The sequence below is a fragment of the Equus quagga genome, chromosome 12, assembly GCF_021613505.1.
Source record: "Equus quagga isolate Etosha38 chromosome 12, UCLA_HA_Equagga_1.0, whole genome shotgun sequence".
NCBI classification, from domain to species: Eukaryota; Metazoa; Chordata; class Mammalia; order Perissodactyla; family Equidae; genus Equus; species Equus quagga.
In genome coordinates, this window is record NC_060278.1 from 18,753,397 (window position 1) to 18,779,347 (window position 25,951).

Genomic DNA, 25,951 nt, shown 5'->3' on the forward strand with positions numbered 1-25,951 from the left:
GTGTTCTGTGAGTCCTTCAACTTCCTTATAGTTACATGTGGACGTAATAAAGTTAAATATTCATCAACACTTTGGTATGCTGACATTCAGAGGTTGAGGAAGCAAAAGCAGAGATTTCACTTAAAACAAGTTTAGGTGGCGTCTCTAAAACACATTTTGGGATCAATCAAACTAATAATGATATGCATTACCACCACGCTGTATGGTAACTGGACCAAAAGTAAGTATTGGATCCACAAAACTAATTAGAGTTACAAGACTTAGAGTCAGTGGGAGAGGAAAATAAAGTGGGTGCTCAGAGGAACCAATGCCAAGAGGACCCAGGAAGCCAGCCCTCTCATCCCCCCAGAAGGCAATGTTCTATCCCCAAATGTTGGGAGGAGGACAAGTAGCCCTCGTCCATTTACATGGGAGAAAAACTGGACAGTGACACCCAGACTTCAAGTTTCAGCTAAGAAACTGGCACAAGAGGAGGGATGAGGGGGCGGAGCTGACACGGTTCTTGAGGGAGAGGGCGGAGGGGAGGGCTGGTCAGTTCCCCTTTGATTGGCCTTTGAGGAATATGTTGAGTCACAGTTTAAGGTAAGTGTCTGCCCTAAATTACTCAGCACTAAGTTTTATTACCATGTACACTATGTACACCAAGAGAGAGTGCTCTGAGCTTAGTCAGGTACCTGGGGGGCAAAGGAACAGAAGGCCGAACACAAGGAGTTTTAAGTGAACCCTCACCCCTTTTTTCTAGCTCAGCTGCTGCTCTGAGCTTTTGATGACACACCTCTACCCACTCAGTGTGAGAGGGGCAGGATTCCAGTTATATACATTTCATTTTCCCATCTCCCCTATGAGGACTACCACCTAAATTCAAAGTGAATATGAAATCACTGGAGAGAACCAGCAGGGACTGCAAACCATGGGTTGATATCTAATAACAACTACAATAGGCCTATTACAGAAACCAAGAGACTTCATTTTTTATTTATAGCTCTAAATGTTACACTTCATTATCATAAATCATGTAATAAATGTAACTATATACATTCGTATATGTTCACTGACATTTAAGATTTCATCTTAATAGTACAGCTTATGATCCAAGGTAGGTGTTCAAAACATGCCTGTAAACATTCTTCTGAATATATTCTTGGCATTTTATAATCACACCATCAATTTAATATTACATACTGCCACATTTTCATTGATTTATTATGTGAGTCTGGCATAGTAAATGCTGGCTGAAGAAATTTAAGGGCTAACAGCACTAGAAGACACTGATCAAAAAACTTCTAGTGATCACCAAAGATTTTAATGTACAGGTTTATAGTACAGAATAACTATAGCAAATGCTTATATATGGTGCTTACTCTGTGACAATGCTTAATTCTTTTACACACTGTATATTACCTCCTTTAATCCTCACAACCACCCTCTGAGGTAGATAGATAGATTATCCCCATTTGCAGATAAGGAGGCTAAGGCACAGAGAGGTTAGTTCACAGAGCTAGTAAGGGGCGAAGTCAGAACTCAAACATAGGTAATTCAGGCCCCAGAGTCCACGCTCTTAATCACTATGCAAAAATGCCTCTCAGAAAGAGCATAAAAACAGGTAGGATTAATTGAAGTAAAAATAAAGTAGCCACTGTAAGAACTGTAAAGTGTAAAAGGAAAAATGAAAAACAAAATGTTTCAAAATACCAAGATATATCACAGAAGAAACCCAGTGGCTAGCCACATTTCCCTTAGAGAGGAATCCAAGACTTCGAAGTTTGTTTAAACTAACAGTAGAAACTGATTTTTTAAAAAGTCTGCCTAAAGCTGGTTAAATACGTTAAAAATAGTCAGATTCAGTTTACTGCCTCTGAGCTGGGTGATCTCTGGCCTGCTATCGTTACCTAGCCAGTCTAAACTTGTTTCCTTCAGTGTCCTATAGTGACTTTGACAGCACCCACCTCGTCGATTTATGAGAAGCACATGAGTGCATATAAAGGGCCTAAGACTGGCCCACAGAGTGTTAGCTCTACTTCTTAAATTCCTTTGCACTTCCAGGCAGTACTTAGCACAATATGTTTAAGTCCCTAATAATGCTAAAACATTTTAGAAGTATCCATTCCACATTATGTTAAGTGTAAAATTCTACTTTAATATTCAAATACACAACCCATGACAATGATAACTCTCTTAAAACGAAAGTAACCTTTAAAGGAATGGTAATAAACCTTTGGTTAAGCTCAATAGCAGGTAGTCAGGAATACATCAGTATTTTTCCGCTCCTTTTGTAGCCTTACTGGAGATAACAGTAAAATATTCAGAAATAAAGCTAAGTCATGATAAATAGAAAGTCAAATGCCAAATTACATTTATTTTGCTAAAGAAAAACTGTTGAACTATAAGAAAAATAAGTGCAGTCTAGATTTTGCATATATAGGGAGAAAACCCTGAGATTACCAATTGTGTATCACAATACTCTCATGTAGATACTGAAGACAATGGTGTTAACATAGCTTGTACAGTGGATTAATTTACAGGTTAAACTTGATCTAAATATTATCTTTGAATATTTGCTTTATATTGAGAGAACAAATTCTGGCAACTTAGGAAACTAATTTAAAGCAGCTAAATGTTGACTTAAAATGGTTAAAGCTCCTAACAGCTTCATTTACATAGTTTCTATTATTTTACTGTTTAAGTTCAGCTTTTTAATAACATAAAGGTAACATGGGTAATTAAAATCTCAAAGGCCCTTTAAATTTCTATTAATAAGGATAAAGTTTACTGAAAACAGCCAGTTTCCCTTTGCCCTCCAGTTTACATATTTTAACACAAAAAGTAGAAAAGATCAAATTACTAGACGGTAAAACACTGATTTTTTTATAAAAAGAATGTTGACATTACATCTTTAAACCTGTGAAAAAATTATGCAAAATAATCTTGGCCACCGGAGCAACCTGTAAATCTGTGACACTTTCTTACCACACAATGTATTTTTTCCATAAACAAAACATAAGAAATGGACTAAAAAATGTATTTTTCCTTGACACCTGCAAATTTCAATTAGCAGATATACTCTGAGGCTCAAACATGTAAACAATTTACCCTATAAAACAGGAAAGTCACATGGTAGCAATATAATGAATTATAAAGTGTAGCTTCTTCCAAAAAAAGAGAGGTTAAAGATTAAGAAGATATCTGAAGTGCTGCATTCTTGAAGTCAGTTCAAGTTTACCCACACTTATTGTTGGTCATTAAAGCCTGGGGCACTGAGCGTAGGTAGACGTTAATTCAGCATACTGAAAGGTACATTTACTTGCTTCATTTACCTTCACGTTGGACACCATAATTAGAAATCCCAGAATCAGAAAGAGATGAAAACAGTTTTTCCCAATTGAGGTTTTACTATACAGGATAAAAAAGAAAAAAAAACAATGAATATATTCCATTTCAGTCTTCATAGTTCAAGTAATAAATGGTTTCATAAATTTAGGCACATATTTTGGCCAAGCCAAGTTTAGCTTTATCACATTTAAAAAAATTCATGTATAAAATAAGTATCCATTCAAAATACAGATTACTTTTTAAGAAGAGCCTGCAGGAAATACAAAAATAATTTAATTTGATGGAAAGGAAATGTTAAAACTGCCTGAAATTCAGAAGCTGTTATGTTAGTGTACTGTGTGAAAACTTATCATTAGGTACAGCTGCTCTCAGGGGTGTCTTGTCTCACTGTTCAGACCAGAGGCACTGTGTGGCTCTAATTCATATTCGCGAGGGGCCCTTATGATGCTTCATTTCCCCTGCCCGGCACTCCAGAAAACCGTCCTGGTCCCACCTCCCCACCGTTTCAGAGAAGCATATTCTAAACTTTTAGAGCATTTTGGAGATTTTCCTTCTATGGAATTAAAAAATCTTTAAGAATTACTGGTTCAGACATACATTCATCATAATGGTCTAGATTGCTTCAAAATATGAAATCAAGCTGTAATTAATTTTTTTAATATTTAATTTTAGACTTTAAATTTCTGTATCAAGATCCCAATGTTTTAATGAAAGAAGTAGAAAATAGAGTATAATTCAGTATCACCTATTTATCTCAAATACAAGTACAGTGAGTAGTAAGTAGGTACACAGGAATGGCAGTAAAAAAAATAGAACTTGTATATTTGCCCAAATTGAATTAACTCTCTCTAAATTCAAGGTGTATGGCAAGTTGAATGTTGGGTCTTAGCAACTGTTACATTATCAGTTTAACACAAACTCTGAAGGAGGCATTTCTCTATTCACATAGACTTCTTTAGTATGTATATGCTGATCTGTAAATGGTTTTCCTTTCAGGTTTGGTATCTAACCAGTAAATATGTATGTTTCACATTAGTCTTTGTGACTCTATTACTCTCTTCAGAAGCATCACTAATACATGTGGCCCATAGTTTGAAACATGAATTTAAATTAACGTAGTGTATAATCTTGATAGTATGAAAAGAGTCCCAAATACTTATTTTTTAAATATTAATATTAGAAAAAAAGAAAACTACAATTATCATCAGCTCTATTTCCTGAAAATTCAGTTGAGGTAACCTCTGCAAGTCACAGCTCCACATTTGCACACAGTTCTGACCCTCTTTTTGGCTGGGCTGTGGTCAACAGAATCTGAAGATATATCTCCAGAACCTGAATACATAAGAAAAGAGAAAGAGGGTTAAGACAATTCAGAATGAGTTTCAAATTTTCTATCAGTTTTAAATAAATGTGAATATTCAGAGACAAATCATTATGAATTGTTGTGAAAGGATGTTGTTGGCTAGTAAGAGGGAAAGTGTATGTTATTAGCCCATATTTACAAGAATGGAATAAAACTTACTGGGAAAATTCAATATACAATCATTCTTTTCATACATTACTTAAGAGCCATAAATTGAGGTCAAGTAGTAACAATATGCAAAGGGCATCATACTTAGAAAAACAAAGGAAAGAAAACACTTATACTGTCACAGTAAAGCAAATGGAATTAAACGTTCTTTTTAAAATCCAAATTCAAGTAGGAATGCAATAAATCCATATGTGATTTAAATCATACTTTTAATCTTTTGAATATACATCCCTTAGTAAATATTCATAATGTAGGTTTACAATTTTTTAAATACAAATAGTATTGAGAAAAGATGTTGTAGTACAATTAACAAGCTTCCATAATGTAAGTTGTGAAAAAGCAGGTGGCAACGTGATAAGAGAAGCGAGAGCATTACTCAGCCCAAGGTCAGGCAGGCATGGATTCTAGTTTTAGCTCTGTCAGATTAGCTTTGTGACCTTGAGTAAAAAGACAAACTCTTATGGCCTCATTTTTTCAGTTTTAATATCAGTTTGGTTCAGATGATCAAAGGTCTTTTCCTACTGATTAGATTCTTCATACTGAAACCACCAATGAAATTGTACTTGAAAACCATACCTTTCATCTGATAATCAAAAGTGAGCTCTTCTCCGGCATTTATGGTTCTCGTGGAAAATAATGCTATTCGGGGAAGACGAGTATCGAGGTTATCAATGAAAACATTGAACACCTGAAGATTTGGGTCACACTAAAAAGGAACATCAGAACCCATTTAAGTAAAAATGACATGAATGAGCTCTTCTACATGCCATATAAAATCTTCAATTTCCCAGAGTATTAGTTTTTTAAGTTCTACTGGAAATTAAGTTGCTTATTGTTTAGAAGTCTTTGAGGAATGCACATTTTTAAAAATAGGGTTTTCACTTATAGAAAATTTCAGACATACATAAAACTAGAGAAAATAACATAATCTACATGTGCAGCTCCCAACAATTAACATTTTTGCTAATGTTGTTTCACCTAGTCCTAACTTTTTAATTTTTCTGGAGGATTTCACTGCCAATCCCAGATACTATCATTTCACCTGTAAATATTTCAGTAAGGCATATTTAAAGAACTAGAGTAACTGTATTAAAAAAATCAAATGAGCACTGTAGAACTGAAATTTCATATTGCATGAGGTTTCATTCCTTAAAATTTGTTTGGAATTGTTGGATATTTTGAGAACTCTACACCCAATTCTGGAATAAGCAAGAAAAAAGATCCAGTGAGTCATACTAAGAAATCAAATAAGTGTTTAATTTGTCCTTGAATACAGTATCTTAAATTTATTATTTAAGAAAAAATTTATTATATATAAGAAAAAATTTAAAGTACAAGTTTAAGTAAATCAGAAAACTAACAAGGGAGTCAGAAGGTCTCTAAGATTTCACTACTAATCATAAACCAGTTTCTTGGTATAAAATCCATCAGAAGTTTAACACGGTCTACTCCCTTATATGGTTAGCTATATAACTTACTCTCCGAGACCCATTTTCCTTGTAATCTATAAAATGGAGATAACGTCACTTTCGTGAGCCTAATACTGTGTTATCCACCTGGCACTTAGTAGGTGCCCGATTAACTACTAACCTCCTTATATTTTTGAAAATAGTTTTTATAAAGTATAAGATTCTGGAGTTAAGGTTCCAGTTGTATTCTAAGCTCTTTTCAAACATGAATTAAGAATACCAATTTATAGTTTAGAAAAACAGTCCTAAATACTTCAATACTCTACAAATTCTTAAATTTTATAAAAATGCTAACAAGTTTACATTTTAAGAAACAACAGCCATCCTTAGCTGTATATCCTAAACTTAAGCTGTGTTAACTTCTGTAAGAAACCTATATAGTTGTGTGTGATTCTTAAACATTTTACCTCCTGATTCCTCTGCTTGTCAATTTCCTTCTCTATATGAGGATAATACCTATCTTATAAAGTAGTTGGAAACTTTAAATGAAGTCACATATGTAAAGACTCCTGCAACATGCACGGTATTTGGTAGGCATCTTGATGAATTTTCCTAACACAGCAATAATACCATGACTTAACAGAAGAGGCCCTTGTATTAAAATACTTCGGAAATATTAAAAGGGTACGTAGTTTAAAAAGAATTATTCCTCAATGGAATAATGGAATGGAATTCAACAATGGAAAATCATTAAATCAGCACTAAATTAGTGCTGTCTATACTTTAAGTATTTCTTACACTGTGATTCACAAAATGAGACACATTTCCATATCGAGCTGCATCCACTGTGAATTCATCAGATTCATAGTCCAGATCAAAGAGATATGTGATTCCTTTGTTGTCATATAACTGCCCCCGTCTTTCAGCTTCTTCACTTGTGATTACCTAAAAAGAAAAAACTATAGTATATTTATACATAGTATAGGGTGTAGTTTATTTATACGTAGCTATTGCTGAACTGAAGAAACTCATCCATAAGTTAATTGATATATTAACGCCTACAAATGTGTAAAAAGAAAGAAATTAAAGTGTCATCAAAACAAACATTCATACAAACTACTTTAGAAGAGTTCGGTGGAAAGAGGTGGGAAAACAAAGGGAGGAGAAACGATGGTGCAAAAAAATTATGACTGTTTAAATAGGAATTAGGACAAGCCAACAATTAACAAGTTGAAACAGTGTACTACCTTTCATTCTAATTTATTGAGATGTTCAAAAAGCTAGACAACTACAGCTCTCTGCAGGACATAACACAATGTAAAGGACTAATGACAAGTATACTGTATATGCTCTAAAGGCCTATTTTTCCTATAACTAATCTGTGTGCAGTTATAAATGGAGGTTTGTTCCAAATACAGGAGAGAAGCTATGTTAAATTTGCAGTCAACTGTGTGGAAAGTTCTGTTTTGTAGAAGAGGTTGTTTCCATGAAATTCTGTAGCTCAAAACCATCATCTACAGTTCTGCTCTTAAGCACACAGCTTTACCACCTGCTCAGCTTAGGAAACCAAAAATGTCTAAAGTGATTCGTGGTGTCAACCAAATTTAGCTGCTGCACTCATTAAGCCAAAAGAGAGAATACTTTGATTATAGAAGATCTAGTATTCTGAATAGTGATTTATAATAATCTGCCATTGTCTAAAACTGTAAGGATCAAAATAAGGATCCAATTTAATCTCAGATTTCTATACAATATACATAAATATAGGTTATCCAACTCCAAACAACTTTTAAAATGTCAGATTTGACAACCCCAGATATGCAGTCACACTCATATTTTTGTAGTCACAGCTGAACCCAGGTTGAGGAAGTGTGGTACAGTGGTGAAGTGCACTGATTTTGGAGCCTTAGTTTTGAATCCTGGCTCTTCTTTACTACTACTGTGTGACCTTGGGCAAGTTGCTTCATTTCTCTGGGCCTCAGTTTCTTCATCTATAATAATGGAGATAATGCTACTACCTCACAGAGTTGTTCAGAGAATTAATGAGTTAATAAGTTAATACATAAGGTGCTTAGAAGAGTATGTGGCACATGGTTAATATTATTTTTTGTATATATACGTTATATGTCTAAAAATAAATTTGCTTAGTATTTGGTGATTTAGAGAATAGTCTTTGTAGCCGACTTGCAGATACAGAGTTTGGATTTTCTTGTGGATGCAATGAATGCTTTTATGTATATTTTACAATACTTGCTCATATAGCATTGGTCTACTCTACAATATCCTTCACATTCATACAAAAGTTGAATTTTGCCAACTATACTTAACCATATTTGGTAAAATGGATGAAGTAAATTACAATTTAAAAGTTTCAAAGTCAGCATGTGTTTAGATCTGATTTTCTGTTTAGACTTTTGTGTAAAAATAGTTGTCATATTTTAAAATTTACAAATGCCAGTTTCAATGACCATGAATGGGTGTTTGTTGAAAGATGACTGTATCCATTTCATTTGTCATTCTATATATTTTTTGCTCATATTCAAGTTCATATTTCTAACTATGCCAGTGAACCCTTCTTCTCAAACTAGAAATATCCACTTATTTCCAAATGATAATATCAAAATCATAATACCACATATTTGTTACTGAGGTAAAAAGGTAACTTTTCAAAAGCGTAAACCTTCCATGCACATTATTTGCTATGCGATAAATTGAACATACCTCTCCAACATATTCCATGACAAAACTCATTCTTTTAATCTTCACAAGGGTTTTTACACCCCAGCCACAGCCATTGCTAGTTCGAAAGATGCAAAGTGAATACTGTGTGCCTTTTTGTACAATCCTATTGGGACAATCAGGTCCACATTGACACCTTGAGTTGCATTCATAAATGGGGGTACCAGGTGGGATTTTAATTTGTCGGTTTTTATTATAAGCCAAAAGAACTCCAGCTTCAGCAGGACAACATTTCTCAAAGAAGCAATCTGTGCACGAACAACCAAATGTAGCTTCATTTACTAAGCTGATTCCAGGAGCTGGTTTGTATTCATTAACGTAGTAGAAGTCTGAAGGTGGGCCCTCTAAGTCAACAGTATTTTCAACAAAAATCATTCCTTTATGATTCTTTTTTCTGTTGAGTTCATCTTGCCATCTCTGCAGAGCTATCCTTTGTTTAGCCTTCTTTACAATGTATTCAGCAATGGTAGGTTTCAAAGCTTTGTTATTGTCTTTTAGAGTTATTGCTCTGCCTTTCTTTACCTGAGATAAATAATTACGCTTGTCATTAAGGAATTGCTGAAGTAGTAATGGGCACTTGAGATTTTGCAAAGGTTCCCAAGTATTTGTAGAATCTGGCCATCCTTTCCATTTTACAAGATAATATTCCATATCCTTAAAATATAAAAGAAAATGCAAATCAGATTATGACAGTCTCAATTATTTAAAATAATTTACTATCTTAAGGAGTAAGGTATCCATTATCATTTTTCTTAATAAAGTTCAGAATATATAGTCACAGATTTCTAGCAGAAGAAGTTCAAATCCTAAAAAAACATGATTTTTCTTTATATTACATAAAATATATATAGAATTTAGATGTGGCATAATATATTTGACCATAGGCAAAAGAGTTGCACCTAGAGAAAGATAAAAGTACTGAAATTCATGAATATTTTACCAAACAGTGATTATGTTAAACAAAAAAGTATTTCTTGATCATGGAAATAGGTAGTCCCCGAACAATTTAGGATCTAGATTAGTGGTTTACTTGGCCAGCAAAAATGTATGCATCCTCTAAAGTCTGTAATTTAATATTTTATGCTGGATATGAGGAGGTTCTATTTCTCAGTGTCATGGCACACATCCCCTAGATGTTCCAGAGACACACTGTCGCATACAGTCATTCCTAGCCGTGTGTATCTATGGAGCACCTGAAATGTGGCTGTTCTGAATTGAGATATGCTTTACGTGTAATGCACACTGAATTTCAAAGACAGCACAAAAAACAAATGTAAAATATTGTTTAACTTTTAAAAATGTTGACTACAAATTGAAATAAAATTTTGGATTTATTGGATTAAACATATTATTGAAAGCAATTTCACCTTTCTTTTTGTTTAATGTGGTTACTAGAAAATTTAAAATTACACATATGTAGCTTGTAGTATATTTCTATTGGACAGCACAATCCCAGAGAACTCTTCCCTTAGTTAGATTCACCTGTGATTGGATTAGGGAGCAGGCACTCAAGCCACCAAAGGTCAAATATTTTGCTTTGCCCCTCAGACTGCTGTTGGCCCCCACGGTGCCCGGAGTCCTGCCCTCCTACCCCAGTGACTTGACTATGTTTTCTTCCCTTAAAGTCAGGCAATGCCATGTTCCCCTTAAAAAAGGTAGTCAAGTGTGTATAACAAAAAAATTCTGCAATAAAGTCTCTCAGTTTTTTCTTTGTCCTGTGGGGTGACTAATACATCGACGTGCCCTAGGGTAAAATGCCTTCTGAAAGTGATTAAACTGCATTCTGTAGTTTTTAGTTATTTTGATTCACAGATATTAATAAAAATTTAATTGGGATACATTTGCTTTCCCGTCAAATTCTTAATAAAGATTTTATGATAAAGTAAGGATGCCCATGCTGGCTGTTTTACTATCCATAATGTATTAGTACCAGACGCCCTGGAAGGTCTCGGTAATGTGGTATTAGCCATGCTGCTGAGGCTCCAATTGGGCTGAGGAGCACCGACGCAGCTCTGCAGGAGCAAGTCACTCAGCTAAGTGAGAAGCTTATCTTCTCCCCAGTGTCTTCATCTCAGTGTTTCACGATATTCCACTCAATAAGCAGGAATGCTTGTGAATTAAAAGAACTTTGCTTCTTTATGAAAATGGTCAAAATACGTTTTCTCTGTTAAAACTATGTGGTTAAATTATGGTGTGAGGACATGCACAAAAACTGTACTTCCATGGAGATATAGATTGTGATTCCAGGAAAAAAGGCCTAGACATATATTTAAATATTAGTCAAATTGACTCCCTAAGATGTAACATGGATTTCTTCCTCCTGTCAGGTAACTCCTACAATTTGGGACGGTTGTTAGGTATCTACTCAACAATAATGAAATCCACTTGACAGTATCTAACATATCTACTGCTCTTAATTATAAAAGTTTTTAATTTTTCTGATTCCAGAATAAAGCAATGAACCCTGGGTCCTCTTTTTTTTTCTGCTACAGTTTTTCCTACCAAAGCCCTGGGTTATGCCAAAGTTGCCAGCAAACAATGAGAGAAACAGGAACACGGCTTCAAGTCAGATAATTAAACTAAATTATCATTTAGCAAAACTAAAACACTGTGCTACTGGTTTGCTTCCAAAATAGCGTATTGTATTGTTTAATGATAAGTCACTTGCATTTTTAGTGACTAAGTTTTGTATGTTAATCACATTGGTACCCACTTAATTTATGGATGGTAAAGATATTTATGAAACATGAATGCTTTTAGCACATAGTATAGAAATATTAGTAATATTTTATTTCTACTACTTTGTAGACTTTATTTTATAAGCATACTTTACTATTAAAATCCAAAAAAGATATTTCCAGTTTGAAAAATAAGATAATTTTATACAGAAAAATCAGTTTGACTTAAGAAACAAATTCAATTAATTCAATATCCTAAAATTCCAAATAAAAGCCAAAAATTTCATAAGCCTCATATATTATAAATCAGTATCTTATTCTGATATGCAGTCAACTCTTGATTACCTATAGAAATGGAGCACAGTCATAAAAATGATCCAATAAAATCACTCCTGTATAATTTGGAATGCATCATATGAAGTTTTTCTTAAAGACATTTTCCCCCACTATGTTTGGCTTGGGTTAAATTCAAATATTTTCGTATCTACAATAAGTATATGAAAGTTTTCGGTCATTAGGAGGTATGATGAAATGGAAGGCAATACTAGGCTTTAGGAGTAAAATCTTATTGGGAAAAGAAGGCAATAATATGTAAAATAAGTAGCAATGCAAGGTAGCACAATTTTAAATGCCAAAACAAAGAAGACAATCAATACAACTGGAATATAAAGAGGGAAATCAACAGAGGTCCGACAATCAGAACAGGTCACAGAGGAAGGAGAACAAACTACACCGTGAAAGACTGCTAGGACTTGCTGGGTAGGGAACAGGGCAGCCAGGATGAAAAACACCAGCAAAAGCTTGGAGCTAAGATTTGCACGAAGTATCCAGACAACAGTGAAGAGATGGATTTGGCTAGCTTTAAAGTTTAGAACATTGAAGTGAAAGATAAAACCGTTATGGCAAGGCAAGAGCAAATTTTAGACAGCCTTGAACACCGGACTGAGGGCTCTGAACTTCTGTAGGCCAATGGTTTTTACGATTCTTGGAAACCATGGTGTTTCTGTGGGAAGCTTCATTACATTTAATTCCACCTTGTTGATTAGGAACAATTTTACCAATCTTCTAATTGCCAAGCCAAGGGCTCTTCTGACTTACGCATTGATATCTTGATTCTCCCTTGTTCCTCTTCTGCCTTCTTCACTGAGACTGCTATCCCTGCCCTTCACTTCAAAACAACCAGATACTCAGGGCTCTGTCCGTGGCCCCTTTCCACACTAAAGAACTGTTTATGATCCTTTCGAGAATCTGAAGTAAGCTCTGGACCTTTCCCTAACAAAAGTCACATATGTAATATTTTGGGTAATTTCAGGATATTTGGATTCCAGGTTAGGAATTCCTGCTCTAAATGCCTCTCTGGGCAACCTCATCACTCCAATGGTTTTAATTACATGCTGATGACTCCCAAAATTTTATTGCAACCCCACATATCCAAGAGCAGACTGGATGTCCGAGTTCTTAAATTAACCTATCCACATGGAACTCCCCACTCTCCTTCCATTTTAAATGGATTCCTTCTGTATTCTCCCCATCAAGAGGAATCTTACCCTGTCTACGTAGTCACACAGGTTGCAAACCAGAAGATCAGCCTTAATTCTTTCTTCTCCTCAATTCCTCATCAAGTTTCTTTAGATGCTTAGTCCTGTCCATCTCTATTATCATAGCTCTAGTTACTTCAGGCTTTCGATTCTTGCCTGGATTATTACATTAATCTCCCAACTGGTTTCTCCGCCTTGAGACTGACAACTCTCCAAACTATCCTTCTTTGTTAAAGTGTAGAGTTTCCATATAAAAAAATTATCCACCGTACCAGTCATTTTGTTATGTTCTTGCTTAAAACTATGAATGGCTCCCCGATTGCCTACAGAATTAAGTTCAAACCTCCTTACAACAAAGATCATTCTTGATTGGGACCGTGCTGCCTCTCTAGCTCAATCCTCCAGTATGGCCCCATTCACACACCACCCTCTAGCTACAATGACCTGCGCTGGTACTTGAGCTGCCAGGCCTTTTCATACCTTCCTGCTGCTTTGCTCCCAAAGTTCTCTCTAATTAAAATGGCCTCTTTCATTTACCTAATGAACACTTATTTATTTCAGTTTCATCTTTTATGTGTAGAAAAACCAACTCATCTTTAAAATTCAGCTCAAGTGTCATCTCTTCTGACAAGTCTTTCCTACCTCTCTTGCCCAAAGAGGACTGATCATTGCCAACCCCACCGTATTCCCCTTTCCAATCTAAACTATAAGAGATTTGTGGGAAGGGATGGAATCTTATTCTTTGCAGCCCCAGAACCAAGCACAATTGCCTACCATATCTTAGGCTTTAATTACATGTTTCTGAATTTATAACAAAAAATATGTTTACCAACATGTGTGCAATATGAAAATCACTAGTAACCACATTCATGCGTTGCTTAACGACAGGGATATGTTCTGAGAAAAGTGTCCTTAGGCAATTTTGTCATTGTGTAAACGTCACAGAGTGTACTTACACAAGCCCCGATGTACAGCCTACTACACACCTAGGCTATCCAGTACTAACACCGTCATGCATGTGGTCTGGCGTTGACTGAAATGTCATTATGCAGCGCATGACTGTATATGAGTCCTTAAAAGAAATACCAGCTGATACACTTAACCTGGAGATAGTAATTCGTGGTTTTTCAGTATTTGTTCTATCTGCTGTCTATAGCCAATAAATGGTAGTAAGCACAAAAACTTTTAAAATATCTATACGGGAGGAAAACAACAACAACAAAAATCTATCTTCCCACTAGCTAATTTTTTCCTGCAGGTTTTGAAATAATCATCATATTCAGTGTTAGTGATAACAACAGCCTGCATCTGATCACGAAAACACCAGTGTTCTGTGGCAGCACAGTTTGAGAACTATTATGGTCTTTGGAAAGCTAATGATTTTCACTTCAGTAACTGACAGAGAGTAGGAACCGTGAGACCTGGGGTAGAGGTCCAAGAGCAACACAAATGAGCAACACGTCCTTGGGAAAGTCCTTTCTTGGAGCTTTCTTGATCTCTAAAATTTGGGTTTTAGTCTAATGATCCCTATTCTTATTCCAGTTCTTAACAAACCACTCTAAATGCAATCATTCTTTTACGAATATTAATCCATGGTTAGATGTGGAATATTCTGTTAGTATGTAGCATGTAGTATAGTGGTGGTTCTAGAGAGACAGAATTACCTGGATACTGTAAGAAGTCAAAGTTTTGGGTAATAGTTCTTTCTTAATATGTGCTTACTAAGGGAGAAGCCCCACCAGTATGCCTGGGGATTCTAGTTCTTCACTAATGAGCTAAGCATGTTAATAGAGAGTACCCATGTTTTTGTCAGAAATTTTTCTGTAGGAAGGAGTGACATGGCAAGAACATGGTGCAGAAAAATCACAGAGCACTGCGATTAACTACTATAGTATAGGACCTTTAAGTTCAACTGGACCCTGACATGAACCCTGCTGTTCCCCAGTTAGTATTCTTTCCATTTCCCAAGTTGGCTATTTCAGACCTCCTCCACCTGCTCAAGGCCTCTATCCCACTAGCTCCCCCATTTTTTTCAGTAATACAGGACCTCTGTTCCTAATGTAGAGAGAAAACAGAAATCTCCAGGAACAAATTCCACTCATCCATGGACATTAAGTAGAGAAGAAGGTGGAGGCAGATGCAACAGAAGAGGGAGACTTCCTCCATCAATTACCCCTCCTCTTCCAGCTCTCCCTCTCTACTGGTTCTCGCTAGCATTGAAACCTCGCTCATTTTTAAAAAGCAAATTAAACTAAACCTCCTTAGAGATATAAATATGTAAGGAATCTCTAAACGATATGATATATTAATAAAAGTTGAGAGACTGGAGACCAAGATAACAGGGTGGAAGATTTCTTTTCAGTATAAAGCCTTTTATAACATTCAATTTTTTAAACCACATGCATATATTATTCTAAAAAATGTAAAACTATAAGGACCCTTACAGCCTACACATCTTTTCCCCTTTCTTCAAAGCTAAAATTCTTGAAGTAGTTGTGCAAGCTACTTGACTCTACTTTCTTACTTCTGATTTATTCTTTACTTCATTCTATTTTGGCTTCTTCTCTCCATGCCACAGAACCTGCTGTAAGGGCACCCACGACCCTCGCATGGCTCAGTCTCATGCAGGCCTGGCAGTTCTCCTGTGACCTGCTGGGCACTGCTCTCCTGCTGTAAGGGCACCCATGACCCTCGCACGGCTCAGTCTCATGCAGGCCTTACAGTTCTCCTGTGACCCACTGGGCACTGCTCTCCTGCTGTAAGGGCACCCACGACCCTCGCACGGCTCAGTCTCATGCAGGCCTTGCAGTTCTCCTGTGACCCGCTGGGCACTACTCTCCTGCTGTAAGGGCACCCACGACCCTCCCACGGCTCAGTCTCATGCAGGCCTGGCAGTTCTCCTGTGACCCGCTGGGCACTGCTCTCCTGCTGTAAGGGCACCCACGACCCTCGCACGGCTCAGTCTCATGCAGGCCTTACAGTTCTCCTGTGACCCACTGGGCACTGCTCTCCTGCTGTAAGGGCACCCACGACCCTCCCACGGCTCAGTCTCATGCAGGCCTTACAGTTCTCCTGTGACCCGCTGGGCACTGCTCTCCTGCTGTAAGCGCACCCACGACCCTCGCACGGCTCAGTCTCATGCAGGCTTTACAGTTCTCCTGTGACCCGCTGGGCACTGCTCTCCTGCTGTAAGGGCACCCACGACCCTCCCAGGGCTCAGTCTCATGCAGGCTTTACAGTTCTTATGAGACCCGCTGGGTACTACTCTCCCGCTCTAAGGGCACCCATGACCCTCCCACTGCTCAGTCCAATGCAGACCTTACAGTTCTTCTGTGACCTGCTGGGCACTACTCTCTCTTGCTTGCATTCTCTTTTCCTCAGGCTTTCATGATTTACTCTTCTGGTCTGCTTCCTACTTTTTTTTGCCAGTTGTCTCAGTCTCTTTGGCTGTTCTTCCCATGAGTACCCCTTGCTATTCCTCAGTCTTTGTTCTTCTTTCACATTTTCTTTGCTTGAATTATTGGAATAGCCCCTTACCACTTTCCATCCGTTCATAGCACAAGAGCTAGAGTAATATCTCCAACACATCCATCTCACCATGTCGTTCTCCTGCTCAGAACTACAAAATATTTCCCTATTGCCCATAAGAAGTCCAACATTCTTTTCTTAACCTAAAAGGAGTGGCACTTTCTGGGTCTGTCCCTCCTTCTAGCTTCATTTCAATCCCTCTTGCTGACCATATTCCACTCACACTTTCTATTCCTTGAAGAAGTCAGGCTTTCTTCTGCCTCAAGACCCTTTCCCATTTATCTTTTCATCCTTTAGCACCAAATTTAAATATCAGTTCCTCACAGATACCTGCCTAGTCTCTCCAGGATAAGTCTGAGCCTTCTCTACATTAGCACTTACCTCAACTATAATTAAGTACTTTGTGCAATTATATTTAAGGTTTTTCTATCATCATGAGAAGATAAATACCATGATTTCTGGAGTTTCTCTGTCATTCATTGCTGAGATCCCTAGTGCCTAGCACAGGATATGGTAGATGGCCAATAAATATCTACTGAGTTAATGAATGGGTAACTGTATACATTCCCAGGGCTTCAGTTGCTATCTTTTTGCCAATTACTTCAAGAGCCATGTTTCCAGTTAGTTCTCACTCTTGATTTAGAGCCACATTTCCAACTATCTACTGGTCATCTCATACTTAAATGTTTTCAACCTTCTTCTCCAAACCCAATCTAGTCCCCCTGTCCTAATCCTGCTATATTCCTGGGTCTTGGTGAACAGTATTATTATCTACACCATTGCAAGTCAGAAACCCGTTTTCCTAGATGGGGCTCCCTCACTGCCAGATCCTCACCCAACCCCCTGAGCACCAAACCACAGACTTTTAAATTTTACATCCTTGCTAATTAAAAACTTCGCCTACTTCTCTTCACCCCCATTGTTATACTTTGGTTCAAGCACCATCATTTTTTGCCTAGATTATTCCAACAGCCTTTCAGAGTGTGTAAGTTGTGCATGTGTCATTCCCATCCCCGCCAACCCATTTCCTCACTGCAGAGAGAAAATTCTCTGAATTACATATCTGATTGTGTCACTCTTTTTAGAACCTTTCAAGTGACTCACCATTGCTGTAGCAGGGCTGAAAGTTCATTCACTCACCTCTCATTCTTTCCCTCCCGCTCCATCCTCTGTACCAAAGCCACAAGGAATTACAATACTTATATTTTCAGGCCCCAGCTGGATATCACCTCTTTTGGAAAGCTTTCTGTGACCAGGCCTAGGTGTGCTTCCCACAGATCTTGTAATGATGTCTGCAATAGCACTTATTATACTATACTGCAATGGATGATTTACTTCTCAATCTTTCTCACCAGGCTGTGAGTTCCATAAGGTAAGGGACAGTTCTTATTAATCTTTATTTTCCCAGTGCCTAATGTAGAACCTGACATACAGAAGAAACTCAAATGTTTATTAAGTGAGACTACAGAAAGAAGAAACAGGAGATATTAGTCAAGAGATTGCTGTTAGAATCTAAGCATGAAGCAATGAAGGTTTAGTCTAATAGTGATTGTGAAGACTGGAGAAATCACTGAAACAAAACTCAGTTCAATTCATTAGTCACTAACTAATACCCATTATTACCCATTATGTACTAGAGACTACAGTAAGACATAGTCCTGGCTCTCCACTGGTTGACAATTTAGCAGGGAAGGTATGAAGCAAAGCTATAAAATGTGATAAGTTCTAGAATAATGAAAAGAACAGTGCTTTATAAGTCCTGAACATGAAGCAATTAATTGTACTGGCAGTGGGGAAGGGAAGAAGGCTCCATAATAGGTGGGAACCTTTCAGCTGAACTTTGCAGGCCAAGTGGATTTTGCCAAGGAGAGAAGGGAAACAATAGTATTCCAAAGAGGGAACTGGGTGAGAAAAGCAAAAGGGCGAAAAGGTGCATGATGTGTTCCAGGAATTAGAATACGAGCTATGTCTATTTTTAAGCTCTGTTCCCAATGCTTAGAAGAGTGCCTGGCCCATAGCAGGTGCTCAGTAAATCTTAGCTAAATGAAAGAATTTACAAGTATTCCAATGTGGACAGAAAGTAGGATATTTCACAAGAGGTAAAGATGGAAAGGTGGCTGGTGGCCAGGTAATAAAGAACCTCAGCCCAAATGCTCTCTTAGACTGGCAGACAACAGGAGCCACTAAAAGGTCTAAAGCCAGGCCCTAATGCAATCAGAGCTGTGTTTTAGAAACAACTGTAATGGCTTTGAGGAACAGGGTAGTGAGACAGTGTCTTTTACAAGCTAAATGGAGGGGAACACACAAAGAAAGTAAGGGTCATAAGACCTTTCACCTGCCCTGAGTATGAGAGAGTGAGAGAAAGGAGAGAAAAAAGGTACAGGTATGTTGAAGTAATGCTGGCTTATAGATTAAATACTCTGTGCTAGGCAGGAGAAGAAATGGGGGATATAAGTGGGGTGTTGAGGACATAAGTGTGCAAAGTAAGGTTGCTTATTCCAAAGAAAGAAAGCAAAGGACTGATGAGAAGGACAAAGGAGAAACTATACAGCAAAAGCTACCCAAAACTGAACTACGATACTCAGAATTCTGTATGAGAAAGAATGTTGGTAGCTCCTTCAATGTAAGCACTACTTAGTAACTCTCTCTGTGAAAGTATAACAGGAATAAACAGGAAAAGACAAACAGAGAGGCAGAGATAATATAATCTTATGACCTATTAGATTAAGCGAGTAGGAAGGAAAGAAGAATTAAAGATGAAATTACAAGGTTAGGTAACTGGGGGTATTATGATTCTGTTAACCTAGATAGGGAACACTGGATCAGGATGCAGATTTGTGGGAGGAAAATGAGTGTAGTTATGACTATTTTGAATTTGGGTACCTGTAGGGTGTGCAGTTTGAAATAAAGCCCAGAAAGAGGTCGATGCCTCACAAAGATTTGGAAGTCATGAGCCAAACAGATACAAGTAGAAACCAATGGGAAAGCGGTCATCTACAGAGCAACTTCAAGGTGAGAAAAGGGCCAAGGACAGAGCCTTAGAGATTACCTGTATTTCAGAGGAAGGACAGATAAGAGACAGTAAAGGAGATTCAGAAAGAACAGTGAGAAAAATACACAGGCAGAAAAGAGGAGTGGAAAGAGAGCTGAGTAACAATAATGACAGTAAACACTTCTATAGTATGAACATGTCAATCTCTGTGGTAAGCGTTTCACCTCTATCAACTCATTTAATGCCAATAACAATCCTATGAGACGGGTACTATATTTCCTAAGTGAAGAAACTGAAGGACAGAGAGGCTAAAAATTTGCTGAAGGCAACACAACTAATAAATGGTAGAGCCAGAATTTGAACCTAGGCAGTCTCGGCACAGACAAGAGAGTTTCAAAGAACAAAGGGTAGCCAGCAGTGTTGGATGTTACAAAGAAGTAGAGTAAGATTTGAGGTCCTCAAATTTGGCAATTAGGTGACTGACAGGACAGAAATCAGAATATAGTGGGTTAAAAAGTTATTGAGAAGTGAAAAGACACCCATAGGAGGGGGCTGGCCCTGTGGCCGAGTGGTTAAGTTCGCGCGCTCCGCTGCAGGCGGCCCAGTGTTTCGTTAGTTCGAATCCTGGGCGCGGACATGGCACTACTCATCAAGCCACGCTGAGGCAGCGTCCCACATGCCACAACTAGGACCCACAACGAAGAATATACAACTATGTACCGGGGGGCTTTGGGCAGAAAAAAGGAAAAAAAAAAATATTCAAAAAAAAAAAAAAAAAGACACCCATAGGAGGAAATTTTTGCAAACTGCATATCTGATAAAGGACTATGCATAATATATGAAGAACTATTACAACTCAATAATAAAAAGACAAATGACCCAATTTTTAAAAATGAGCAAAGGATGTGAATAGACACTTCTCCAAAGAAGATATACAAATGGCTAATAAGCACAAGAAAAGATGCTCAGCATCGTTAGCCATCAGAGAAATGCAAACCAAAACCACAGTGAGATACACTTCACACCCATTAGGACAACTATAATCAAAAAGTCAGAAAATAAGTGTTGGTGAGGATGTAGAGAAAATGAAATTCCCATACACTGCTAGTGGGAATATAAAATGGTGCTGTCACTTCGGAAAACAGTTTGGCAGTTCATTAAATGGTTAAACATAGAGATACTATATGACCTAGCAATTCAACTCCTAGGTATACATCCAACAGAAATGAAAATCTGTCCACACAAAAACTTGCACATGAATGTTCATAACAGCAGTATTTGTAAGAGCCTCCAAACAGAAACCACCCAGATGTCCATCAAGTGGTGAATGGATAAATTAAATGTGACAGATCCATACAACAGAATATTTGGCAATAAAAAGGAATGAAGTATTGATATACGCTACAACATGAACCTTGAAACATTACGCTGAGTGAAAGAAGCCAAGCACAAAGGACCACATACAAATTGTATGATTCCATTTATATGAAATATCCAAATGGGCAAATCTATGGAGACAGAAAGTAGATTAGTGGGTGCCCAGGGCTGGGGGGAAAGGAGAACACGGAGGTTTGGGGAGGGACTGCTAAGCAGTGTGGTGTTTCTTTTCGGGGTAATGGCAATGTGTAACCATCCCCACAATCAATTTTTGAACAAGTCTGAGAGAACACCTAAAGCTTTGTACACTCTAATTTGGTGAATTGTACAGTATGTGAATTATATCTCAATAAAGCTGTTTTAAAAAGTTAATGGGAAATGAAGTAGGAGGAGAAGACAGGAAATGCTTGAGTGGAGAGGTAAGGTCCTAAGAAGATTTCTGAAGGTTAGGGAAGATCTGAATAGGTTTATCGATTGAGATAAATCAGTGGAAAAAGAAAACTTGATACAAAAAAGACATCACAGATTTAGCAAAGTCCTAAAGGGGATGGATAAGAGGAAAAAAGAAAAACGGTGATACCTCTGAAAGTAAGAATGAGCAATAGTGAGAGTTCACGCTTGAAGGATCCTATTTTCCACTGAGGTAGAAGAGCTCAGCAGCTGAATACTAGGGGGTGAGGGATAGAGTATGAAGTCTAGAAAAGTTATAAAAGTTGAGAAAACTGCTGACAAGAATGGGAAAAGAAAGCAAAAGATAAAAAGCTTGTCAAGGAGAAGTGAGCAGGGTGAGAACAGAAAGAAGGTTTAATGGAGCCAATATATGTGATTAGATGAAACTCTCAGCTAGAATGGCCAGACCGGAGTTCAGGAACTCAGATGGCAGAGGATCGGGCCGTTTTGGGGTTGAAGGTTGCTGAGAGTTTAGGTGAAGTGCTTGATCATAAAATCCCACTAGGCGGGGAAGGCAGTGATACCAAAAGAAGATGGATGTTTCAAAGAAGAACTGAATTTAATGACTGAATTGATATGAGGATGAAGGAGGAGGAAATGAAAGAATTAAACAGGATTCTGGATTCACTTATCTGGAAGAACTAACAGATCAATGACCAAAACAGAGTTCTTGGAGCGGGAGTAGGCTAAAGAGCGATGAAGTAGTCAAAAATATATTGTAATGTTTAGAGTGAAAAAGCTTCTTAGAAGAACAACGCTTGTCATTTTTAAGAGGAATAGGAATAAAGTGAGGCCCAGAGAAGTTAAATGACTTTGCTGAAGTCACAAGGTACTAGATGAAGGCTAGAAATGACTGAACTCCAGGCCATTCTCTTACACCACAGAACCTCACTAATCCTTGGAGTTTGACGTGATGGCAGGAAACACAAATCAATGCTTCCTGAGGAGGTTCAATAACACTAAAATTGGTTTTAATTTCTAAGGTTCATTTCAGGTGATAGTGGGGAAATATGATTCAGGAACAAAATGAATGACAGGAGAAGCCAATCTGAAACAAATGAAATACAACATTTGCTCTGGTAATCCACATGGAGATAATCAAGAGTTGGACGTAGAACGATATAAACACCTTAAAATATTCTAACACAAGAACAGTTTATGCTTCAAAATCCTCTCAATGTTATTTGGCAATATAGATGATAGGACATATAAATTTTTATGGTTTAGAATTTTAAACATTAAGAAGAGCTTTGCTTACTTTTAAGCTTCCTTTTATGTTACAGAAATATGAAATACTGAATTAGAGTTCGATTAAGTCTCTTTTAAGGGGCTAGATATTTGCCTTACCTTTACTACCTTGTAGTCACACAAGTATTCCACCTCATAATTGTTTAGATTCCTTTTGGTGATTCCAATCGATTTACATGTGAGCTTTTCTTTTCTACATAATTCCTGAAGAGTATCAAGTGAAACTAGGCAAGGCACACACCAAGCTACAATAAGAAAATAGAATTCTTTACTAATGAAACAGCTACTCAATTAAAACAAAAAAAAAAGAAAAGGAAAAATTTAAGACCTCTATAGCCCCACCCTTCAACTGGCAATTTTACAGGACTAAAAATTCATATAACAAGAAACTGTTTATGTGTCTTCAAGAAAAAGTTAAGCATGGAAGAACTATTTTGGTAAATTGGTCTTCTTGGATTTTCTCATGGGTCTCTATCCTACTGTGTTATCTGACGTCAATTAATTTCTACACAATGTTTCATGTCTGTAAGCTTTCTTAAGATTACAGATAATATGATGCAAAGGTCGACAGAGATAATGCTTTTGACTTTTCCATTATATTCTACCTAGACCATAATTGCTATTTTAATAATTGTGGATCTCTAGGACATACTTATTACTGTTAGAAATATATCTTAAATATATTTTAAAATAATCTTATAACTTGTTAAAAAGTAACTTTTTCCCTTTCTCTTAGTTGCACAATAAAAACTGAAATCTAATTGAAATACAGTTCTATAGTCACATATTCGTACACCACATGCCCTACTTTTCTCACTTTGTAATGTTGCATGAAATTTTAACTCCACTTATGATTTTGCCCATGCTGCAATGTGTTACTATCAAGGCGAATAAACCCAAGAGTTACAATAAAATAATGGAGTATATTGATTTTCCTAATCCTTATTTCCTGTATTGTTTTTAAAGCCAAGAATTACAAAACAGAGTATTCATTTTACATGATCTATACACCAAGCTTGAAGAAAATCAGCCACACTCATAATCAGCCTTACAGAAGCCAGTAATTGTGCTGCAGAAGATTTTACCCTCAAATTTCTGTAAACAGTATGCCACCATACTGCATATAAAATATGTTAACACCAACCGAGGTTTAGAAATAGGTAATAAACTTGGTTTTATGGCTAGTGTTATGGTAAGCAAGAGAGAAGATTAAGGGTCCTCTGCCCCAGCCTTTGCTAGGCCACCTAGCTACATGATTTTAGCGAGGTTTCCATCTTTCTGGTTTTCAGATTCACTGAAAAAATCTGAGAGGTGGAATAAATGGGGGTTATCAAACAAAATCTATCAGTAAACTCAAGCTTTACGTGGTAGCTCTCCAAGGTAGCTGTGATAATCTTCTGTTTTGAGGTGATTTCCAGGGAAGAAAGAACACAGCAGCTCTTACTATATCCTTTCCTGACCCTCCCCAACTCACACACGGACTTCATTGTCACAAAGCCTGAAGCACGATTTCCACCACCCCCATTCCTACAAAGGACTCATAATTCTAGACCAAGAAGTGAAAGATATTTTCCCCTCAAAAATCTGGGGGAAGGGGTTGCTTGCTTTGGAGTGGTGGTTTGGGGGTAGGAGACTGGCAGAACAGAAAAGACCCCTTAAATCCCTTCCATTGAAAACACTTCAGGATGTTTTGTGTAAATTTACCCTCATTATGCAGATCACGTGCAAAGCAGGCTCCTGTGGGGTATCTACCCAAGGTGTACTTGTCTGCCATTCCCACCATTTTTATCTAGCTGAAGGAACAGGAGGATTCAAGACACAACCCTCGACGGAAATGCAATTTTGAGAATAAGACAAACTGGAACATAAAAACTGCAAACCCTTGGTAACAATTCCGATTGTCTATAATAAGGTAGAAGAATTCATTTGTAAGATTAAACATCTCATTACCACCACAAAAACCTTACACTAGTTCACACTAAGCCCTCGTGGAAGAAAAGTTGGAGGATTATGCGTTCATAAACTACGTGGAGAGGAGAAGCGCTGGAAAACATCTTTAAAATTCTAGAATGCATTGAAGGTTCCGGTCTTTGGGACAGCGCGATACCAACACGCACCCACGTTCAGTACCCAATTCTCTGGCGCCCACATAAGTAACACCCAAGTTCCCGGGGGTATAAAAATTACCGTAAACCAGAGGCTACGTCCTCAAACACCCGCTTTCTAGGCTATCCTCCAATGCGAATGTAGCCTCCTAGGGCGTCCGCCTCGGGGGTACCCTCACTTGCTTCCTTTCCTGGCGCTCATCCTTCGGCGCCCTTTCTTTCCCCTCCGATCCTGAGGTCGCATTTACCCACCGGCTTCTCAGCCGAGCGGCCACGCCAGCCGCAGACGTCCCGCCCCCGACCACAAAGGGGTCCAGTCACCCGCGCGCCCCAGGCCCGACCCCCCGCTACCCGAATACCTCCGCACGGCGGCCATGCGGGGAGGGGCCTCGGGCCCGACGGGCAGCGGGGGCCGGGCCACCGAGTCCGCGGGACCTCCGCCGGGCGGGAGAGCGGCGCCCCCGACGCCGGGTGCGCGGGCCGGGCCCCGCGGGTGCAGGGCGCAGGAGGAGACTGCGGGGAGCGGGCGGGCCGAGCCGCGAGAAGGGGCAGGGGCAGGGGCCAGGGGCAGGGGGCGGCCCGCGGCGCCCATGTGGGCGCCGGGGTGTCAGCAGGGCGGGAGGCGGCGTGTCGCCGCGTCGCGCTCTGGCGGGCCCGCGGGTCCCGGCCCCGCTTCCCGGGCCTCGGGAGTTTGCCTAGGGCGCGGGGCACGGTGAGGGGCGCCTCTCTCCAGCCCTCACCTCCTCGCGCCTCGGCCGCCGCCATCTTGGGGAGCTTTCATTCAAACTGGCGCGGTCGGAGCGGATAGCTCAGCGGGCCTGACGCTCCGCCCCTGCCCGGCCGGCACTCGGAGTCGGGGGCCGCGGCTCACGGCTGGAAGCCGCCGGGTCCTGACGTCACCGGAGGCCGACCCCAGCCGCGGCTGCGAGCGCGCCTGCGCCCCACGTCGCCTCCCGGCGCGCGGCCGGCAGCGGGGCGGGGCTGCGGGGCTGCGGGGCTGCGGGGCTCCGGGGCGGGAGGCGGGGT

At 38.8% G+C, this 25,951-nt stretch overlaps 1 protein-coding gene across 3 annotated transcripts; it reads right to left on the reverse strand.

Moving 5' to 3' along the window:
* SUV39H2 (SUV39H2 histone lysine methyltransferase) lies at nucleotides 1-25,798 on the reverse strand. Of its 3 annotated transcripts, XM_046678802.1 has the most exons (7): nucleotides 25,666-25,794; nucleotides 22,920-23,065; nucleotides 8,992-9,663; nucleotides 7,069-7,215; nucleotides 5,438-5,567; nucleotides 4,527-4,662; nucleotides 1-3,390 (listed from the first exon to the last, which is right to left on the reverse strand). In XM_046678802.1, exons 1-6 carry the CDS (start codon nucleotides 25,688-25,690, stop codon nucleotides 4,556-4,558), a joined length of 1,227 nt encoding a protein of 408 aa, XP_046534758.1. In that variant the 5' UTR covers nucleotides 25,691-25,794; the 3' UTR covers nucleotides 1-3,390; nucleotides 4,527-4,555. The 3 variants fall into 3 exon arrangements, with proteins under 3 accessions (XP_046534758.1, XP_046534757.1, XP_046534759.1); XM_046678801.1 differs by having other exon boundaries at nucleotides 1-4,662; XM_046678803.1 differs by lacking the exon at nucleotides 22,920-23,065 and having other exon boundaries at nucleotides 1-4,662; nucleotides 25,666-25,798.
* Nucleotides 25,799-25,951: the final 153 nt, after the last annotated feature.